General features: G+C 38.7%; 1 protein-coding gene and 1 pseudogene across 2 annotated transcripts; one reads left to right on the top strand and one right to left on the bottom strand.

Moving 5' to 3' along the window:
* Positions 1 to 223: 223 nt before the first annotated feature.
* LOC149838848 (small RNA degrading nuclease 1-like) lies at positions 224 to 15,570 on the top strand. Its single transcript, XM_090008334.1, has 12 exons — positions 224 to 335; positions 422 to 604; positions 1,069 to 1,158; positions 10,586 to 10,654; positions 11,471 to 11,611; positions 11,809 to 11,925; positions 12,276 to 12,345; positions 12,510 to 12,610; positions 13,148 to 13,282; positions 13,371 to 13,478; positions 13,648 to 13,752; positions 14,920 to 15,570. The coding sequence occupies exons 1-12, from the start codon at positions 303 to 305 to the stop codon at positions 15,256 to 15,258; spliced, it is 1,491 nt and encodes a 496-aa protein (XP_089864460.1). The 5' UTR covers positions 224 to 302; the 3' UTR covers positions 15,259 to 15,570.
* Positions 15,571 to 15,844: 274 nt separating this feature from the next.
* Positions 15,845 to 16,937, bottom strand: LOC149838847 (elicitor-responsive protein 3-like; annotated as a pseudogene). The gene is made up of 6 exons (XR_016432216.1): positions 16,892 to 16,937; positions 16,686 to 16,783; positions 16,404 to 16,530; positions 16,251 to 16,322; positions 16,083 to 16,168; positions 15,845 to 15,988 (listed from the first exon to the last, which is right to left on the bottom strand). The product of XR_016432216.1 is annotated as an elicitor-responsive protein 3-like (transcript).
* Positions 16,938 to 23,211: the final 6,274 nt, after the last annotated feature.

The following is a 23,211-nucleotide window of genomic DNA, read 5'->3' as shown; positions in this document are numbered from 1 at the left end:
ATTTTGAATATATATCGCATTTTTGTCGCGATGTTAGCATTTGTCATATACTTCTATACAGTTTAGCGCTTTTGATTTCATTTGATATAGTTTATCTCCAATATTTTGCCGTGAAAAACAGCTAGGGGCAGCCAGATCATAAGACGCGTTATTTTGGCTCCCTAAAACCCTAGACCTTCGAATCCCCGGACGCCAAAGACGGCCGTTGCCGCGAAACGTCTAAAAACACGAAAGCCTGTTTGGCTTTCTGCTTCAACTCCAAACGCCAACGGAGTTTCTTCATTCTGCAATCGCGAATATCAATGGAGAAGGCAATCGCGTCGGGCGACAAGGAGGTAAGCCCACCTCCACTCTTCATCTTTCAGAAAAATCATGAAATGGGAAGAAATCCAAACACGCCTTTATTCTCCCTGCGGTGTAGGTCCTTGCCAAGATCGTGAAACTGTGCCAAACGCGGAATATGGAGGGATCAGAAGGAGATTGGAAGGAATTCCTGCGCGTTCGAGACGCCAAATTCGGCTCGAACCTGAGTGATCCCATGAGGAGGTCTCTGGACATCTTGGTCGCATTCCTGAAGACGTTTACTAGAGAAGAACATCTGAAGGTACGCTCTCATTCATCGTTGGTGGTCATTGTATCGATAATTTCTTGTTGTAGACACCTTTAGAGGGAGTATTTGGATGCGCCTACTTGTCCAGAATACTTGGATAAGTTGGGATATTGGGTTTGGGAGTATGATACAATATCTTCCAACTTTGTGTGGTGTTGGAAATTAGATAAGTGGGCGCATCCAGATATTTTCTAAAGGAGTGTTTCGTTGCACCAACTTATCCAGGGAACGGGATAAGTTGGGATGTTGCATTCTACTCGTTATTGTAATATCCAAATGTGTTATTTTTTAGAACAAGTGGATGCATTAGATGAGCCTCCAATTTTGGATAAATTAGGAAGTTGTGTTGTGCTTCACAGTGCAATTTCCCAGCCTACATTGCTTGAAGTCCCTGTTATGCTTTGTTAATATGCGCTGTTATATTGTAGTGGTGATGTTGAATTTCCGTTTGTTTGCAGTTTTTCGCCAATATAATAAAGATGCATGAGAACCACAATACAATGGAAGAGCTCATGAAGAATTCTGGACACCTTGAATCTCCTCAACAGGTACAGTTAGACCATGCAGTCACTGTTCTTATCATAATTACTACTCAAATGAACTCTCCCAAGGCTGCCATTTTTCATCCTATTTTTTGTTAAATTATTATTCCTGCACAAAACTTATGCTGTAATCGTGATGAATTTCTGATAGAGTTCTACATGTTATGTTCTTTAGAAATATAATGTGTGCTTCATTATTGCGTATGCTGTTAGCTTGTACATGCTGATACATGCGTCCATGAATATTCACACAATCAATGGTACACGTGGGGTCCAGAAGAATTAGTGTTTTACACTTTAGAGCATATTTTCCTTCAACATTACGGATGGTGTTAGCTTGTATATGTTGATATATGCAACCATGATATGCGCACATGGACGATACACATTGGATCCAGAAGAGTTTGTGTTTTACACTTTAGAGCATATTTTCCTTCGCTACTGTATTATGGTCGAGATAGGTTTTGTTCAGCATAGGCAGTTTATATTGGATCTATCAGAAAACAAGCACACAATTACTCATGGTTTTTGGAATTAGTGGAACCTTTTGGAGGACATGTTCTAACGTAAGCTGTCTGAATGCCTGTAAAGATTGTCAGTCGGTTACCTTTGTTTCAAAAGAATGAGTCTAACGGGTATGTCATCACTCGTGGAACATGTTGTGTGGTGGAAAAATTGGCAGAAAATGATGGTTGTTCATCCTTGACTGTGGTAGAGATGCACAGTTGTTTTACATGGGACAGATTGAGCAATGTTGACAGAAGGGACATGTGATAGATATCTGGATGAGTTTTGTAAGTTTATGGTGAGAGCTGTTAAATTGTACATATATAGGTACATATACCTATATAACATGGTTGTGTATATATATTTTCTTGTACTTGTAATAGGTAATACCATTAGGGGTATTTTTGTCATTTAGCATTATGTAATAAGATGTGCCCATTAGGGGCACTTTAGTATTTGTCTATTTTCTTTTTCTTATTTTTGTCTTTTTTCAGCTTAGGACATAATAATCCTTAGCATCTAGAGCCATTGGGATCTCCTCAATGGCTCCTGAGGCCTCTCTTCTCTATATAAAGGGGAGTGATCCCCTTCATGTATTATGCTTTGTCAAGCATTCTTTGGCAATAATATTCTTTATTTTTTACTTGTGATTCAAGGCCATAAGTGGCTCATTTGTATGTACTTTTGTATTGACCCATAAGTGTGTAATGAAATGAGGATCTTCCACAAAAGCACAAATGCTTGTAATAGCTGTCTATTGAAGACACTACAACCATAACCCACAAAAGGGCATAAATGAAAGAACACAAAAGATAAAAATAATAAACTTTATTTCATTCATATGAAATGCATAAAAGCATGGTTATAATGGAGAAGGGGATCACCCCTAATTTATACACAAATGAGATTGAGAAAGAGGAGCTTCTAAGAAGCTCCATAGAGTCATTGGAGCTAGTCCAACGACTCTAATTATAACCGTTGGACTAGTTCCAACGACTATATTGACTAGTCAAGATCTAGTTTGATTTTGAGTAGTTAAAAGTCTAGTTCAATGTGAACTAGACAAAAAGGTAAAAAAATATATAAAAAGGAAAATGGATAAAAATTAAAATATAATAAATAAATATTATATATATTATATATATAGGTACACTTTTTAAGACTCTCCCTCAATAAGGTTGTAGGGTGAATATACCCTTCTTAAGATAATCAATTTAGACGTAAGATTTTTTGCCCCAATGAGGGGAGTTAGGCATACTTCGGCCAGGTAGCACCGAAGAGAAGGCAAATCTTTTTGTGTACTCCTGAGACTCAGAATCCCTATGGCTAGACTCTTTGATGCATGCAATAAACTTTTATGATATGCAGTGAAGCTCATGCATTTATAACAGATTTGGTAAACTATGACAGCTATGAATGATTAATTATATAAGGTCAGGGATTTTTGTTCTTTTCTCCCTTCTTAAAATTATAACCTTCTTAACAAGTTGATTTTTGTACTTAAGATTCCTACACTTTAGACTTTCTTCCTCTCAGGCTATGTCACAGGGATTCGGCTAGGAGGGTGCCGCACCCGCGTCGACGCGACTCGACGCGGGTGCAGCACCGGGTGCGGTCAACCCGATCCTGGGTGCGTTGACCGCACCCAGGATCATTAAGGTCCATTTTAAAAAAAAAAAAAAAATTTGCCCAAATGGGCTTCGATTTTTTTTTTAAAAAAAATTATGCAACTGACAGGATCATTAAGGTCCATTAATACTATTTTGTAGCTGACAACAACTGTCTGTCAGCAACAGCTGTCTGTCAGCTGCTGACAACTGCAAAATAAAAAAAAACCGCCTATTCCCCCGACCCCCTTTATATATATATATATTACATTTTTGCCCCTGCCGCACCCCCGCACCCAGGTTTTTTGGAAGTGCCGAATCCCCGCACCCGCGCCCGCACCCGCACCCATGTGACATAGCTCTCAGGTTAGTCTAAGATAGCGACACTCGGCTTCACTAGTATTTTTTTCTTCCTATTCAACTTTGATTTTTAATTGACTAGTTATAGGGACATGAAATTAAGTCTCAAGGCATTTCTGTTAGGTCTGATGGTCCCCACTAAGGCTTAAGCTTTGAAGGATTAGAGCTTGATGAAAATACATTCAATTGCACCATTGTCTTTTTGTGAGCTCATTTTAGTCTTTGATTTTAACTTGGGAGGATTTTATTCCTCACTTTTGCCATCCTTTGACCTGAGGCCTGACAACCATGGCTTCCCGGTCCAGGAGGGATGACACTAGCTATCTAACATTTGTCTTCAAAGGCCATATGACCGGAGCCTGCCACCTTGTTATAGGTCTAGTGGTAAGTATTGGTTTTATTTATTTATTTATTTTTATTATTATATTCCAACCTCTGCCCCTGAGGCAATCGTATGGCTGGAGCTTGCCACCATTCCATAGATCCAGAAGTGAGTATTGATTTTTTTTTCTCTATTTTTCTTATTTTTTCGATGTTTTTTCTATCGAGGTAAAAGAAAATGCTCCTTAGGAGACCAACCTATGAAGTTGATTAGCATTGAAGGTATTCACCACCTGACCTCCTTCCTAGAGAGTTGGTTGTTTAGGTGGGTTTCTATTGTATTGGTTTTTTCTTAGCTCTCATTTTTTTTATTCCATTCCAACCTCTGCCCATGAGGCAATCGTATGATCGGAGCTTGCCACCATGCCATAGATCCAGAGGTGAGTATTATTTTTTTTTCTTTTTTTCTTTTTTTTTACAATGTTTTCCCTATCGAGGTAAAAGAAAATGCTCCTCAAGAGACCAACCTATAAAGTTGATTAGCATTGAAGGTATTCAATACCTGACCTCTTTCCTAGAGAGTTGGTTGTCTAGGTGGGTTTCTATTGTATCTACATTCATGCATCAATAATGATCTCATGCCCCTATAATTCATTCTTATAGACTTCTAGGTTAGAATTATTGGGTTAAAATATCTTAGCTTCACCGTGTTACTTTCTTATCTTTTTCTAAGACTTGGTTGTCTCATGTGATAGATGTTAAAATGTAACATATATAATATATATAATAATATAATATATTATTATTTTTATTTATTGTCTAATTCATTTTGAACTAGACATTGTATTCTAGTCAAGTCCCAACTAGGACTTACTAGGAATATAGTCGTTTGGACCTAGTCCAACGACTATATTTAGAGCCATTGGACTAGGTTCAACGACTCTCAAGGAGAGCTCTAAACGCGCTCTCCTTCATCTCTTCCACTTGTATAAATAGGGGTGATCCCCCTCCACTTTGTATCAATGCTTCTTAAGCATTTCTTGTGGAGAAATTAAAATTTATTATTTTAGTATGATCTTCCATTTTTACCCTTTTATGGGTTATGCTTGAAGTGTCTCTAATAGACACTCTTTTGAAGATTTCTCGTGCTTTTGTGGAATACCACAATGTCATTACAATAGATTCTTGGGTGCAGGGACCTACTTGAGAGAAGGATTGTTTTGAAGAGAGCTAGAGCTGTTTTGGGACAAGTTCTCTAACCTTTAATGATCTTTTAATGTCATGCTTTGCATAATGATGAAGTTTTATCTTCCCCCTATGACTGTTGGAGTGAAGGTGAACTGGACTGTCAAGACCGTTATGGGTCTTGCCGAACGAGGTCAGACCAATTCAAGGACAATTAGGGTGTAGAGACCGTTATGGTCTCGCCGAACAAAGTCAGGCCAACGTCTGGGACAACTGGGATGTAGAGACCATTGTGAGTCTCGCCGAACGAGGTCGGGCCAGTGTCTAGAGATAAATCGGGTTTTGAAGACCACTTGGGTCTCGTCGAACAAGGTCAAGCCGATTTAAGGATTTGTATGCTTGGTTGCTAAAGGTTCCTTCTTGCTTAAGAGATTTAAACTTTGAATGATTAATATTCCCTATCCTTGGGTTCTAGATAGGTGCAGAGTCCTTTGACACACATGGTTTTGACATAAAGGCATCAATGAGAATGATCAAAGAAAACAAAGAAATGGGTTGACTTTCTTAGTCTTGTCCACAAGAATAGTATGATCTTGCAATAAAGAGGATAGCTTGGACTCTAGGAGAAGAAAATATTTTTGGATTTTCTTGGCTTTTCTATTTTTTTAATTTTAGAATATTTATTTTTTTTGGATTTTCAAAGCTTTTGCATTTTTATTTTTATTTTTGAAAAAGACTATATATAAGGTCCAAGTTTTAAAGGCTTACCTGGGGTTGTGGGATGATGACTCGTGCAAGATGTTCTTTTCCTCCATACCATTGTGGCTCTGCCTTTACCTGTAGTTGTGGTATTTTTCTTTTGCTAAAAGAGAGATGGAAGTGTCCAGGCCGCCTTGTAGCCTTTTCTATCCCAAGTTGAGTCCTTATAGATGAGAGTCAGTCTCGTGCTATCTGTCGTGCCTGGTCCTTTCAAAGAGCTAATGATGGTGGTCATTTTCTTGAAATGGGTCTTCAGAATCTAGGAGAGCTTTTCTTTTTTGCCCCTTTTCTGTTTAGGCCCTTTGCGGCGTAGACCCTGGGTTCTCATTCTGGGTGCAACTGCGCTAGGCTTTCTTATAACCTTGGGCCTTTTAGAGAGGTCTCTGACTGACACTTGGCTCGATATGGATGATGAACTCACGATTGAGCTTGATAATGTGGTTGTTTCCTCATTTGACTGAACAGTCGACATATCAGCTTGCCTCTCGGGTTTGCACGATTCAGGTGGTATAGGGAGGTCATCCTTTTCTGTGATAGACCTTTTATATTTGAACATTGGAGGAAGAATCTTGGTGTGACTGTCATTTAGTGAGCCTAGATTAATCACGTTTGTCTGACTTGCTTCTTGGTTTTCCCATGAAATTCTCTTTTCTTGGACCTTTCACCCTCCTTGATAATAGATCTGGGGTACTAGAGTCATCAAACATGAACAATTACTACATATGAGTTCTCGTAGAGAACAAACCATTATGTTGTCAGATGGTCCTTGTTCCATACATTTTCTCGGGAACCAGTTATCTCTTGCTTCACAAGCCCGAACAGCTTTTTCTATGATGCGGTCATTGTTGCTCAACTCTGCCTGTTCTTCATTCACCAACAACTTCCTACTGTCTATGTGGTCTTGGATGATGTGCCTAAGAAAAAAATAATCCTTGGTGTCGTAACTCACAACTCTATAGTACCGACAATACTTAGCCGGGTCATTTTCTTTCATTTGTAGTGGGTTAGACACTTTTGACTTGAATTAAATTCTATGGAAAATTATAGATGGCCAGTTAAAATGAACTGCATTTTCATATTTGCTAGTAGAACTGATATTTTCCAAGTCCATTAACAAATTTAGCATACATATTATCTTATCTAATTATTCACATAAATGTTGCTTATATTTCGCTTCCTTCTTATATAAGGATTTCCTTAGATAAGAATCTGGGACATATAAGTAGCGCTGAGAAACAAGGGCTCATGTTAAGGCTCGTAAATAGCTCATTCAAACTCGTAAAATAGGCTCAACAAGTTGAATATGAACAATAGGTACTCAACCGGGCTCGACTTGTAGAAGTTCGTTATGTAGTAAGAAATGTAATTTAGATATATTTTACACATTTTTTTGTAATCTTATTTCTCCCATCTCTAAAACAATGTATTCTTTCTATAAAGAGGCGAGCTCTAACTCAGTTGGTTTAACTTGGGCTCATTATGAGCTCGAATTCGGCTTGGCTTGCCACAAGAATGAGCCAATGTTGGTTCATTTAGCACGTTTACCAGCCCTACATACAAGTCACCTGAATGGCCTCCACTGGATAAATGATTACCAACAACAAACTGGTAAAGATCCAAACCACCTTAATTAACTTGGCTTGCCAAAAGGGCAGGGAAAGAAGAGAAAAAAAGTTGATGTTTATTTCTTAATGCACTTATAAATTCAAAGGACAGGGAAAAGCTGGGATTTTGGACTATACCCCCAAATCCCAATATCCCATATTATCCTGATTCTCAAGGGTAACCTTGGCACCCCCTTACCAACAGGTTAAGTTGGGTAGGAAAATAGGGGCCTATAACGACTGAGGTGGTATCCCATGTGGTATGCGAGGTCTTGTGTCAAGTTGAAGGCCCAGGATCGAATCCTTCTGTCACATGGGGCGACTGTTGTTCTGGTAGGGGTCCGCCTAACCCCAGTTTGCCTTTCAAAAAAAATGTTGAGGGCCTATAAACTTGGGGAGGTTGAAGCAAAGACGACAACTGGTTTTCCTTTGATGTTGCATGTTTGTGCTAAATTTCGTATTTTTCATGAAATGTAAAACTGGCCATAAGAACTACAAAAGATCTAATGGGATAGCACGTAGCTAAGGTCATGTGGGGTCATTTTTTTGGCAAATTGACTAAGTCATCCTGTGAAGTAGATCCAAGACCTATGACTGTGGCTGCTCGAACTTGGTTAATGTTCGGACTTTGGTCCACTTGGGATTGTTCTCATGTCCGTTCTCGTTCTGTTTTTTCGGGGAGCCCTTATGGTTGCCTGCCTTCTGCCCCTGACTACCATTTTTCAATAAACCTTTAGATGAGTATGATTTCCTATGTTTGTTGTTGTCTTTGTTGTTCTTCAGGAACCCATCATACACTCCTCTCTTGATGCCTACCTCAAAGGTGGTAGCCTTCTTGATGAGTTAGACATACGTTTCAACTTGAGCCATGTTGATCAGGCTTCGTAGAGGTTGGGAGAAGTTGTCCATCAGGATGACCAATTCATGAGAGTCTGAAATCAGCTCCCTCATCTTGTTGGCCATAGACTGCCATCGGTTTATGAAATCATGAGCACCTTCTTTCTTTTGCTTTAGGTCGCAATACTGACTTATGGTAGGAAGGGCCTCAACATTAAATTTGAATTGTTCCATAAACATGTTAATGATCTGCTTAAATTTTCTGACGTTTTGGAGATTCATGGTGAAAAACCATTTTAATGCCTCTCACTTCAAGCTTCTGGGAAACTAATTAATTAGCCTCCTATCATTGTTTCAATATTTGATCATATTTTCTATGAATAAGGACAAGTGAGTTCTTGGGTCTCCCTTTTCGCTGAACTTTAGGAATTTTGGAGGGGTCTCATCGTCATCGTATTCCTCTGGCATGAAGTCATTCATAGAGCATTCTCTCTGATCTATGTTCATGTATCTCATTCTCGAGGTTAGGCTCTAGACTATGTCTTCCAGTGATTTGATCTTTTTGTCCGACTCGGACGACAAAGTTTGGACTGGACGGGTCGACCTGGATCTGTGGACTCTCCTCTCCACATCAGATACTTGGTACTCTCCCCATTGACTGTACTCTTTGTCTTCTTGTGGCTCTAGAGTCCGTCTGGTCTTTCTTCTAATCTTTTTGGCGGCTCATGCCTTTTCATGTTCTGATTTCTGGGCTCTTCTGACTCTTCTTTCAGCTTGTGTCTGTTCTTGCCCCAACCTTTATTGGATCTCTCTCATTTTCTACTCAATCCTTTTTATATTTTGTCTTTCTTGTGCTAGCACATCCCTTTCTTTGGATTGGACTTTGAAATGCGAGGTTCTAGGAGTTCGTCTCCTAATGGACTCACCTGTGCTAGAGATGTCTGGCTTATCCATGCGTTCGGTGCAGCGGACGACGTTCTGCTTTGCTGTCTCGTAGCGGACAACACTCTGCTTTGTCGTCCTGCAATAGACGGTGTTACGTTCTACCGTCCAGTAATAGACGATGGTCCATTTGTCCGAGTGTGAGGGGTGTCCAATTCTCGCTGGGTACTTCTAAACACTTGTCTTCAAAAGATATTAACACTTGTGCATCATGAAATTTTGAAGTCTACACATTACAATGGCTGAGAGACTCATGAATCTCTGATTTTGCTCTCGCAACTATGAGGGATAGAGAATCAGTTCTTCGATGTATGCAGTGGACCCACTATGGGTCTTTGGAAAAAGAACCCAGTGAATAAGGTGTTATCCTTATATGAATCCACCAAATAACAATTTTAGCCACATTTACTTACCTCAACTTGAGAAATACATCTGTGAAAGATTAGCCAAGAGTTCAGTCATTTTCTTAACAACAATGGAAGTTCTGTGTAGGAGAGATAAGTTGTTAATTGGTTCACTTATTACAACTTCTAAATACCGTTATTTCAATGACCATAGTTTGTCAATTACAAAAATCTGTATTTTCCGTTAGCTCATGCATCTAGGGGAAATGTCTCTTTCATGCAACTGCACTATGGAACAAAGAATGACCAAATATGGACGTGTAAGCACTAATAAACTGAACGGTCTTCAGATAACAATCCGATGGTCAAAACTCAATCTAGTATGTTTCCTATATAATTCTTCATCAGAAATATTGATAGCAACCTCATATGCCTACTAAAAAAATCTTACAGCTGCTGCATATATTGGTTTTGCTTTTGTACTTCAGAATGAGTGTTTCCCCCGCATCCAAGCTAAGGGCTTGGCTTCTTTTGAAATATAGTCTAGCCATCAGCGACTTCCCCTTGGAAAAAGTTTACCTATATTCATTGTTTAGTGGCCATAAGTAATTTTCCAACATTAGCAGCTTGTACCAAGTATTTGTCCTCCAACTTTAGTGATGTGATACAGTTTTTCAAGTGCCTGATTTGATTCCATGGTACAAGATTGTCAAGGTTTTCTCTGAAAAAGTTTTCAGGCAAAAGTATGGCTCGTGGCCTAGTTGTCAGTGGATAATATGCACTTTAACCTGATTGCATTCACAGTTGATAATGTTTGTTTGAATTTTTCTTTCATTTTATTGTTGGTACTGTAGTATAACTGTATAAGCATATTGTCTTGATATCCACCTTCATTTTTTATAACAATTTCTTTTCTCTTTTGCCATCTAATTGTAGCCCTGTTTGATTTGTTATCGTGACAGAGCAGAAGCTGGTTCGTTTGACACATGATCATCCACTGTATCCAAAATGCTACTCTTTCCCATCTCATAATGAGGTTTTGTTGAATTGCCCAATTAGATGCTGATTTTGTTGTTATTCTAAATTTTTATGTTTTGATTAACTTTTATGCTGCAAACTTTTGCTTTCATTTTCCAACAATGGAACTATATAGTATTCTTGTCAAATAGTTCGAGTCGGTCCTTTTATTCTCTTAAATTCATCTCTACATCTGCATTACTCAATATAAAGCCCGTCCATAACCAAACTTTTGCTTTCATTTTCCAACAATGGAACTATATAGTATTCTTGTCAAATAGTTCGAGTCAGTCTTTTTATTCTCTTAAATTCATCTCTACATCTGCATTACTCAATATAAAGCCCGTCCATAACCAAACATTCAGTGAGGATTGTGATTATTAAGATCAAATTGTATGGCAGTTGTCAGGTCAATGATTGCACACACTCACAGGCTAATTTTACAAGATCCACTTCTGGTCAACATCTTATGAGCCATTACTAACAGAAATATTGCAACCAAACATGTTTCTTTTTGGAAAAGAAGGTCATGGATCTTTTCTTCTGACCCTTCAATTTTTGTGGTAAAACTTGTAATTGCAGAAATTGGAGGCCTTTTGTATAGCGATAACACTTGAGGTAGTCATAATCAAGTGTCTCATAGGAGAGAGTTACGCATGCCCCTTTGCCTCAATAACCTTGATATTCATTTCCATGTAATTTTTGGTTGTTGATCTTAGAAAAAAAAATGTTTTTCCTGCATTGTGTTACAACTCAAGCAGTTGGATTCATCTTTCAGTAAACGTGGCTTCAATGTGATTGCACTAGATTAACCCCAACTTGAATAACATAACAGGAATGGATTGTCACAAAGATGGGAAGATGTTCCAAGGTACTAAAATCAAATGCAATGATTGCTATCGATTGTGAGATGGTGCTTTGTCAAGATGGTACAGAGGCAGTGGTGAAAGTGTGTGCAGTGGATGAGGATATGGAGGTATAGTTTTTGCAGGCAGTATACTATGAGATTTACATTCTTTACAGAAAAAAATGTATCTATCAAACTGCTTCAGCAAATATGTTAAGCTTTACTAACAGCTTAATTCAAAGGAAATTATTCCTCTAATGTTTATTCACTTGGGAGTTTTTGTATGAAAAGACTGTTGACATGGACTGGCCATGAATTATTTTCAGGTTAAACTGGATGTCCTTGTAAATCCCAGGAAAGCTGTCTTTGACTATCGAACTGAGATCACTGGAATTAGAGCTCGTGATTTGGAAGGAGTGTCTTGTTGCCTGAGTGATGTGCAGGTTTCATGTTTTTTTTGTGGAATTTACAATCATAGTCTAAATAACATGAACTTACAAGGCATTTTGGATGCTTCTTTCATCAAAATTATCTGCTCCATTAGCAGCATGATTTTAAGCAAATTGAAGAAAATGTTGAAAAATGAGAAAACTAAATTTTCTCGTGTTTTTTGTTTTGTGATTTTGCTAGTCATCTTTATGTTTGCTATATCTATATGTTTTCTTTTATTTGTTCTTTTAGATACATGAGCAAAGAGTGAATGGAGTTTTGGCATTAAATTCTTGGTTATAATTGGGTTGCTTTTTGTCAACTCTGTCATTTTCTCTTCTGGATTGCTTTCACTGTTATGTAGAAAACTGTGAAGAAGCTGTTAGCTCCAGGAACGATATTAGTGGGTCATAGCCTATATCATGATTTAGAAGGTACGATTCCCTAGATCTGCTTCTACCTTGCTAATTTCGTTGATACTAACAGAAAATTTGTTTTTCTTTTGGTGATTTGAGTCAACCTTTTGGATGCTCATCGTTTTAGAACCAAACCAGAATTGCACAATTTTTGAATCACCATTTTTTTCTTTCTGTTGCAGCACTAAAGATTGATCATAAAAGAGTGATTGACACTTCCTTTATATTCAATTATCTGGACAAACCTAGCTATTACGTTCCCAGTTTAAATAATTTGTGTAAGGTAAGCTGCGAGACCATTTCCAGTGAGTAATATTTTTTGCAGCATGATTACACTGTTACATTTTACTCATAGTCACAGATATCGGTGATATTTTCAAAATATCGCAATATTATCACTGTATTTTCAGCAAATGATATTATGGGTAAAATATTGCTATATTATCACGAGAATATCGTGATAATATCGTGATATTATCAATTATTGTTACTGTTTTTATTTATTTTCTACATCTTAATTGTGTTTTTCTTCTTTATTTTGCATTTTTTACTTATTTCTTTTATTATATGTATTTTATTATCTAAACATGGCATTTTCTTACTTATTTTTGTTATGTTTATATTTTTTATTTTTTATGCCCCGAGATTTATCACCAAACCTATAATATTGCGAGAAATAGCCTCGCTGAGATATAACTGATACCGATATTTGGACTTAACTGCTGCATTTTCTATTTGTTGCTTTTTTACTATAATCATCTTTGTTTCAGGATGATTAAAATTCAGTCTATGGTCATACATCATGTGTTTCCTCTCTCAGTCTGTTTTAGGCTATCATGTACGTGAAGAAGGTGCTCCGCATGTTTGTCTTGATGATGCACGTGGTACAATGAAGCTTGTAAAGGCTAAACTACAGCAGCGATTTGATGACCCCATTGTCATTGCTAGCAAAGATGTTAGTGACAAGTAGAATTTATGCCTTCTGTTATAATTAGTTTTTGCTTATTATTTTCTGATTCCTCGTGTCCTTATTTAAATGTCAGGTACCAGAAACGGAAATGGTGAAGCTGCTTCTTCACAATATACCTACAACTGTATCTTTCCAAGAACTGCAGAAAATATTTCCTGATGAATATGCTGTTGAAATTCAGGTTTAATCTGTTTTCCACTTGGAAACACATTCTGTGCATTATTCTTCTGATCCAACGGGTGACCTTTTTTTTAAAACGTTCCACTTTTGCCATATTTGTTAACATTTGAAGTTATCTGCAATCCACATATTTCTGCTATTTTTTTGTCCTGATTGGTTCTTTTTGGCAGCCTAACTTGCGTTCTAAAGGTTCAAAGATTTCCACTTTTGCCATTTTTAAGTCGTCTACAGAGGCGAATGAAGTATTTGAAAAATTGGAAGGCGAGCTGGAGAAGGTATTTCTATTTTCACTTTGTTCTTAAGATTTTTTTACATGGCATTTGTGCTTTATATCATCAATACCTGCTCTTTTTACTTGAACCATTGAAACGTGATTAGCAAGCTACCCTATTTGCAGTTTGTCCTGAAAATTTACCCCACGTTCTTGGTGCTGATAAAGTCTCCCATTTCATGTATATCTCCACTACATTGGTAGGTGGTCAAAGTTGACATACAATGCCTGTATGATGGGGAACGTGTCTCTTAGATGTCATCTAGTTCACCAAAAGAATAAATTTTGGCATACTCCATGCTGTATAAGAGAGACGTGCATCATTAATTTATTATTGTGGCTGTAAAGCATTCATGTGCATCTTATTCTGCATTACGTGCGGATGTGGTTCTTTTTTTCCAGATAACCATGGAGTACCACCTCACTCACTCGCAAGCTCATTGTTGTGAAAACCCCAGGTCCCTCTTGCCCACCAAAGAATGCACTCACATTCGGCCTTGCCACAAGAGACACACTCCCCTGTGGGCTTTGAACTCATGACGTCCCTTAAGCTTAACGACATTCATGAGTTGCCCCTAACAGATGAAGGGAGCACCCTTGTGGGTGCGGTCGTGGTTTCTAGCAAATGGAAACATCCCATATTTTGTCACCCATTTTCTTGAGGCACTTGGTGCATAAGTGTTTGCTTCGTTTTTGTTATGCTTGTGATTTTCTCTTTTGGGCATGCACTGTTTTTAAAATTAATAAATTGAATTTTCAGTGTAAAATCAGGAAAATTCTTGCAGTACTAAAAAAATTCTTGGTTATGATGATTTTCTGGGAATTGACAATATTACAATGTCCTAAAATTGTCGTTGATATTGTGAGAGGTAAAAAAAACTTAATCAGATGTCACATTAGATTTAAAAACTTTCTTATGCACCACTGTTAGACCTAGCGATATAAAACTGCACTGAATTCAATTATCAGCATGTGGATAGATAAGGTTGTTCTTTCTTCCTTTTGGGTTTCTTCTTAAGTTATGAATGCCTTTAAAAGCTTCCACATTTTTGAGTGGAGTGTTTGGTCCAACTGAATTGAGTAATTTGACACCGAGTTTTAAGCATTACGGATTTCTCTGTCAAACTGACTAGTTACTGAAAGTCTGGCATTGGAATTGTTCTCTGTTTAGGACTCATCTGGGCGCCCCCAAAAGCGGATCCAGCTCCAATTAAGCTCTGGCACATCTATCAGTTTCTATGTCCGTAAAATGAAAGGTGAGGAGCCATCTGGTGCGTCTCATCTCTCTAGGAAGAGACCCATCCAAGGCGAGTCCGAGGTTTCTAAAAGATACAAGGCAGATTCGACCGAAGGCCGCACCAAGATTTCGGAAAGGCACAATGTAGATTCAGAAAAGTGCCAGCATATAGAAGAGATTGAAAAATTGAAGCAGGAACTACACCAAAGAGACGAAGAAATAAAAAATTTACAGAAGATCGTATCATCTCTTACGAGGAAACATGGGCTTTGAGAGCATATTTACGTTTTATTTGTATTCTGCCAGTTAAACATTCTTTCATCCCAGATTTTTATTTATGACACTCTACTTTGAGATTTATCTATTGAAAGAAACACGTTTAATCACACTTTTATTGAAGAACAAAACAACCAATCTTACAGGCACCCAAAAGATACATTTGTCAATCAAATGCTAAAGATCATCTCCTCTCATTCAACTTCTTCATTTGGTACACTAGAATTCTCAACTTGCTAGCATCTTGCACAGTATTGAATTCCCATGTTTCACCTTTAGACCCGTGCAATCATCAGTATGTGGATATGTTCCTGGGTATTGAAGAATGCATATAAACAACCAATTTGAAAGAGATTACCTGGATATGCATATAAACAATATAGACTGCAAAATTCTTAACTTGCTTGCATCTATTAGTTCTGTACCTGGATATGGAGCTGGTGGGTATGGTGCTGGAGCCTGGAGGGTACTGTGTTGGCGGATATGGTGCTGGAGGGTATACAGAAGGCTGAGGGAGATGGGAGCTGGCGGATACGTTGTGGGCGCGGCAGCCGGTGGTGGTGGGTACGTAGCAACAGGTGGATATGCAGCAGGTGGTGGCGGTGGATATGCAGAAGGTGGCGGCGGTGGTAGCAACAGGCGGATATGCAGAAGGTGGTGGTGGATAGCTAGCAGTTGGAGGGTAGGCGCTGGGTGGTGGCTGAGCGTAAGGATCTGAGTAATTAGACTGTGCTGCAAGACGGAAACACAATTAGATCGATTCGACGATGAATCTCAAATGAAAGAACATACAAATTGGGAAGGGAGACAAGTGAGCTCACATTGGGGTTCTGATAGTGCATTATCAGCCTTAGAGCTCACATTGGGGTTCTGATAGTGCATTATCAGCCTTACTTCTCCCGAGTACCTGTTACAGAAAACAAAGCGTTAAAAGGATTGGATTGTGAAGCTGGTAATACAAGCAAATTGTGAGAAACAAAACTGGGTACCTTCCACCTTTGCCTTGAAGCAGCCATGATGAATCATCAAATCCTTCGTAGAGGACCTTCTGCATCTAAACCCTGATATCACCATAAAATCAAACACTTTTCAGAACAGGAAAAACAGAGGGTGGTATGGTGGTGGCGGTTCGGAGAAGGAACTTTCCGCTGCCGATGAAATCCTCCGTGGTTATAGTGTGGCTATTCCAGAAGACCACGTTGATTTCCCGAAGTCCCTCGATGAGGCTGAAGACGAACTTCTCCTGGAAGGTGGGGTTTTTGCCCCCGTCTGTAGCAATGAATGAACCAACGACCATGGTAAGCGGAAAGAAAGCATAGAAGAGATATCACTTTTGGAGTAGAAAGAAAAGATGGGTATAGAAGAATTCACAGTTTTGTTGTAGAAACAGAAGATGGGGTTCATGAGAGAAGGTGCTCTTTCACCTGTGCAAGTTCTGGTTCTGAACTTGGTGCTTCCATATTCAAGGCATAGGGGTCTTGCCTGGATATCCATTCTGTGTCCTTCAATTTAGCGCATCCAACTGCCAAATCCCAAGGCAAAGAAGGTTAACCAAATAACCAAAAACATCAAACACACAAAATATTGTGTGATTTTGATGTGGTGAAGAAGATGGTGGTGGTGTATTCACCTGTTACTTCCAGTAGTTGGCCTTGGATTCCAGTAACCGACATGAGTGAGAGACCTGGTAAGAGCAAACAGGGTATGGAAAACAGGAGAAGGGAAGAGATCAGAGAGAGACAGATTTGTATATGGGTACTTACGCAAGAAAGTATCTATCAATATAGATTGCCTTAAATAGTTGTCTTTTTCTTTTTCTCTTGCTATATGTTCACGCGTCTCTCTCTCTCTCTCTCTCTAACGCGTTTAACAAAATAGTAAACGCCTAAAAAGATTTAGATAAAGTGATTTGGATAAAGTCAACCTCTTGTGAACTGCTGAGTGCCAGGATTCTCGAAGTCAATGACTTTTTGGCTTCTCACACACTGAATTCCGAGGAGGAGGGGCCTCCATCTGGGTGGGGGATATTAAAAAAAAGGTTTGGTCTCAGTGGAATTAAAGTTAAAACACGTAACATTATTCTTTTGGTGGAACCGGATGACGTTGTAGTCCTTCCTCTAATCCTACCCTTGAAATTTTGTTAAATTCTTCTCAATATAATCGTTTGACCCCGTCCTTCACCACCTTGGGATCCAACTTGCCCTTCCAAGGTGTGTTCGACTTTGGCATGGCAAGATGCAAATTAGATATTTTAATTCTCTAAATTCCAAGTTCAGAGAGACAGAGAGAGAGCATTGGCTCAACTAATTGCTCTTTTTTTTTTTAATTACATGGGAAAACAGGTGCCGGGTCAGAAGGCCAGACGCGCTGGAAGTTCTGCCAAACGATGCAAAACTAAGGCTGGTAAATGAGCTGAATGGGATGAGCTTGAAGTGTTCAAGCTTGGCTCATTCTTGTGGTAAGCCAAGCGAGTTAGAGCTCATGATCAAACTGAGTTAAGTGAGCCAAGCTCAAGCTGGCTTGTTTATAGGAAAAACACATTTTTTAAAGCGAAAGAAATGGGATTGCAAAAAAAATACATGTAAAATATATCTAAAATATATTTCTTATTACCTAACGAGCTTCGAGCTGAATACCTATTGTTCATATTCAGCTTGCCGAGCCTATTTCATGAGTTTGGACAAGCTCTTTACAAGGCAAATATGATTTGAGGGACGAGTGGCTCAGCTTGTTTTCCAGCCCTACCTAAAACCCGGAGGCCACCCCCTCGCCGTCAAGGAGGCCTGCTTTGGTGAGGCCCACAATGGGATTCAAACATGAGACACTGGGTATAATCGCCTCTCACACTTAACTTCCTGACCACTTAGGTGCCCCCCGTAGGGCATGGAATTGCTAATTCATTGTTTGGTGTATGACGTTCATAGATAGAGACGATGCATGATGATGATGATGATGATGACATTTGCTGGACCCATCATGGATAAGGTTCTAAAGTCTACTTCTTAATCCACCATGGATTAGGATTTAGTCTAGTGAATTGGGCTTTAAGGCCACGTTAGGATGCAGGAAAAGATGGAAAATTTTATACAACAAACAAAATGTTTCCATTGAAATTTTTTCATATCCTCGTGAAAGTTTCACATCTGTATATATACCAAGATCTTTCTTCACCTAAACAGCTGGAGAGATGGTGGTAAAATTTTTCCCAGCCGTAAGTCCCATAAATTTCATATGATAGGAAGATTCTATTTTTCCACCAAAATCGTTATCTTTTCCATGTGTTCTAAGAGCATGTGTACAAACATATGAAATGCTTGCTCACTTAAGTGGGAATATTTTCCTTTTCAAACATGGGATTCTTTTTCTTATGGCACAATTACCCTAAAAGATGTAATTTTCAAAGAAAAACATTTTCTGGCACTTTTGCATTTCTCTGTGATTATCAATGCCCTGTGATTCTTAGGTCCTGTGATTGTAAATCATAATCAAAATACTTTTTCAAGGTTAGTGGAACATGAAAAGTAAAAGTGATTGTGATTGCCACCTGTGCTTGTTTTTGCCTCTCTTTTTGCCTTAAATCTTGTGAAAGTAGATCACAAGGTTGACCTTGTAATTCACAATCACAGCTTCTACTTTCTTACCTGTGACCAAAGTAGACTTTCTCCATCTTACGATTACAATTTATAAGTTCACCACTTTCTCAAGTTTATTGAAACATAAAAGGTGCAAGCTGTGATTTTGATTTTCATTTATGATTGTTCATTCCTTGAATCTTTGGTGGCAAGATTGACCATGTGATTAACGATTACAACTTCTACTTTCACGGTTGCAACCAATGGCCAAAGCCAGGAATCTAAACTAGGGTGCACACAAATACACCTAGATTTTACTTTTATATACATGCATGTAGAATAAAAACTCTAAATTATACAAACACAAAAATGCACCTAGAGTTTAAAAACCCAAATCAAAACCCTAACTCCTACAAACATCATAAATTGTGTATTTACGTTAATTGATAAAAAAAACTTTACATTCTAACCAAAATCAAATCATGCAAAATTCATAGATTCATGCCTAATGGTAATTAATAAAAAATAAAAAATAAAAAATAAAAAAACCATAACTAAACACTTATGTCATTTTAAAAAGCCAAACCAAAACCCTAATTCCTATAAACATCATAAGTTATACATTTATGTAAATTGATAGAAAAAACTTTAATATTATAACAAAAATCAAATCACAGAATATTCATGGATTCATGCCTAATGATAATTTAAAAAAACACAGACAAACCCTAAAACCATAATTAAATATTTATGTCATTCTAAAGAAAACCAAAATCAATACTCTAATTGCTACAAACATCGTAAATTATGCATTGTGATAATTGATAGGAAAACCTTAATATTCTAACCATAATCAAATCATACAATATTCATGAATTCATGCCTAATGGTAATTAAAAACACACACACACACACAGAAACCTAAAACCATAACTAAACATTTATGTTATTCTAGAAAAAACAAATCAAAACCTTAGTTTTTACAAACATCATAAATTATGCATTTATGTTAACTAATAAAAAAATGTCTAATATTCTAACCAAAATTAAATCACATAATATTCATGGATTAATGCTTAAGATTTGGCTAATAAGGGAGGGATTAATATGAAAACCCTTAAGAAATAACTTGCATCATGAGATTCCAACTAAACTATAGGCACATATGACCGATTGAAATATCTCAAACAACAGTGAATCACTGGAAGCCAATATTTTCTTACCAGTTTACGACAAGATTGGTTAAGGATCAAATTTAATACAAACCAATGTCTATGTATAGAAATAAAACAAGAATTTAGGTTTCACGACATCCAATTACTCGCTTTCATAGTCTTCATCATCAGCAAAAGTAAGCACAGAAGCATCAAATCGCTTATTCCCACCGACTCCAACTTCGGGGCCTCAAACTCTTGTCCCCCACTTTGGAATCTCCCGCAGAAATGGGAGTTAAGCCTTCATTGCCCACAGAAACATGTCCAATCCCATGTGTCACGCTCCCCATCTCCTTCTGAGCTGCCAATAACTCCAGAAGCTTCAGAGCCCACACCATCAGTAACTAAGATACACTGAATATTTGTCAACCAAATGCTAAAGATCATCTCCTCTCAAGCAGCTTCTTCATTTGGTGCAAAGTGCAAACCATAACTACCAGAAAAGCAATCACACAATGTTCTTTCACGAAAACACACTGTAAAATTCTCAACTTGCTAGCATCTTGCACAGAATTGAAATCCCCATTCTACACCTTTAGAACCCATGCGACAATCAATATGCTGGATATGTTCCGGGATACAGCCCTGCATAAACAATTAGAATTCATATAAACAACCAATTCATTCTATTGGTCCTGCTTGCAAAACCACATTTGAAAGAGATTACCTGGAAATGGGGGTGGTGGATATGGTCGTGGAGGATATACATGATGCTGAGGGGAATATGGAACTTGCGGGTACGTTATAGGCGCCGGTGACGGTGCGTAGGTAGGAAAGGAGGAATATGCAGCAGTTGGTGGTTGGTAGCTAGCAATTGGAGGGTAGGGGCCGGGTGGTGGCTGAGTGTAAGAAACAGGGTAACTGCATTGTGGTTGTGGTGGTGGTGCATATTGGGGAGTTGATGATGCCTCGTATTTCGGTGATTTCTGCAATACCCACAAGAGGGAAACGCCATTAGATCGATTCAATGATGAATCTGAAGGAAGGGAACACACAAATTGGAAGTGGAAAAAGTGAACTCACATTGGGGTTCTGATATTGCATTATCACCCTTACTTCCCCTGCATACCTGTTACAGAGAACAAAGCGTTGAAAGGGTTGCATGATGAAGCTGGTAAAGCAAGCAAATCGCGAGAAACGAAAGTGGGAGGGAGGCAAAATACCTTCCACCTTTGCTTTGGAGCGGCCATGATGAATCATCGAATCCTTCGGAGAGGACCTTCTGCAACTGAATCCTGATATCGCCATAAAATCAAGCACTTTGAGTTCAGTAAGAGGAAGAAGAAAAAGAGGTGGTGGTATGGTAGAGGAGTGTGAGAAGAAGGGGCTTACTTTCCGCTGCCGATCAGCTCGTCCCTAGTCAGATGGTGGCGGTTCCAGACAATTACGTTGATTTCCCGGAGACCCTCGATGAGGGTGAAGATGAACCTCTCCTGGAAGGTGGGGGTTTTGCCGCCATCTGTGGCAATGAATGCAACCATGTTAAAGTGGAAAGAAATGTAAAAGAGCACATTTTTGTAGCAGAAAGAAAAGATGGGGTATAGAAGATATCACAGATCCGAGAAGAAACAAAAGGCTTCATGAGAGAATGATGTAGCCATTCAGAAAGATCATTCATGAGACTTACAGATTTGATACCAAACAGGCTGCTACAGCTAGATTATCTAAGAATATCTATAAATATCTAAGAGAAACTAAAAACTAAAAAAAATGTTAGAAATAACTGAAAAAACCTTATAAACCAACTAATTTTGACTCCTACCCTTTTCATTTATCACATTATATGCAGCGCCACTGCATGGGTGGGCAAACAGCAACGTGCCTGACAGTCTTCCATCTCGGCATTTTTCAAGATGGGCGATAAATGTCAACATGGATAGTCAGCAGTATTGGAGCTGCTGCATAAAAAAAGACCTCATGTATAAAAGAGGGTTTACAATACTAAGGGGGCGTTTGGTTTCTTTCTTAGAAAATATGAAACAAACATGTTCATAAAAAATATGTGGTCGAACCCTTAGAATAAATGCAAAAAGGTGAATTTCCTGTCGAAATGGGTCCATACCTCTCCATGGGGAAGCACTTTCCCTCCAAAGCTGGCCTTTTAAAGGAAACAAGCTTCCTTAGGTAGGAATGTAACAAATGATTCAAGTTTCCTATCTTGGGAAGCACCAAACTAAGAAAGCATCTTAATCCTACTAAACTATTAAATTTGGATATGAATCAGTTGCATATATCCAACATCCATCACTGAAGATCCAAAAAAAAAATGTTCAAACTAATGGCAAATGATCTAGTGGATCTCGATCTTGCGTTACTATTTTTCCATTATAGAGGTTGTTGTTGGATCATTTTTCGGATCACACAGTTTCACAATCGTCATCATGATATAAAACACGAAATAAATAAAGAAATTCAGCAGTGTAAATAGCATGATTAACAGACGACCGAAACAACAATAGGGAGCAAGCATGACATTTTCCGCATCAGACCAAAATCCAGACAATAGCATTAGAGCAAACAGAAGCATAGAACATAAATAAAACAACATGCACATGTTTAGATTATGAAGCAGGCTAAGGCGTACGAAAGTACTCCCCTTAGAGAAGATTCGCCCCCACATACTGTGCAAATCAGGGTCCGACGTCCTTCCCCCAGGATACAATAGCCACGACGAAACCGAACGGTGCACTCCGGCGGGTCGTCCTTCGAAAACAGCCTCTTCGAACCAAAGTTGCAGAACAACCCCTTTCGGGATAACTAAGGAAAGAGAGAGAGAGAGAGAGTAACAGAGAGATGGGAAATCACAGAGCTTCGACCAGAAATCCCCTGTCTCCACTTCTCCGTAACCCCAGCCCTCACCACGCTTTTATAACCCACGAACGGTTATGAAACGTGGAAGGACCCGTTACGGATTCTGAGGAGACGTGATCCGTTAACGGTCTTCGAAAGATCGAGACCCGTTACGGAATCCGAAGCGTCATAACGGGCACGGAATACGAGGAGTCGTGACCCGTTATCCATTCCCATAACTCGTTACCGAATCCAAAGAAACTTTGGGTAAAAAGATACTTGTCTTGATTGGATATGGCCCTAAAGGGCCAATTACCCGAACCCGAACCCGGCCCGGCCCGGCTCGGAACGGCACGACACGGCACGGCGGGCGG

This window comes from Nuphar pumila, chromosome 5, assembly GCF_984573655.1.
Source record: "Nuphar pumila chromosome 5, dmNupPumi1.hap1.1, whole genome shotgun sequence".
NCBI lineage: Eukaryota > Viridiplantae > Streptophyta > Magnoliopsida > Nymphaeales > Nymphaeaceae > Nuphar > Nuphar pumila.
The sequence above is the reverse complement of the archived record's forward strand: the minus strand, read 5'-3'. Positions and strand labels throughout refer to the sequence as shown.

Bases quoted from the DNA above. Each gene is read 5' to 3' on its own strand.
- LOC149838848 (XM_090008334.1), top strand. From the start codon at position 303: ATGGAGAAGGCAATCGCGTCGGGCGACAAGGAG. The intron at 1,159-10,585 runs GTACAGTTAGAC...GTGACAGAGCAG, and splicing joins ACCTTGAATCTCCTCAACAG to AAGCTGGTTCGTTTGACACA. The intron at 12,346-12,509 runs GTACGATTCCCT...TTTCTGTTGCAG, and splicing joins CCTATATCATGATTTAGAAG to CACTAAAGATTGATCATAAA.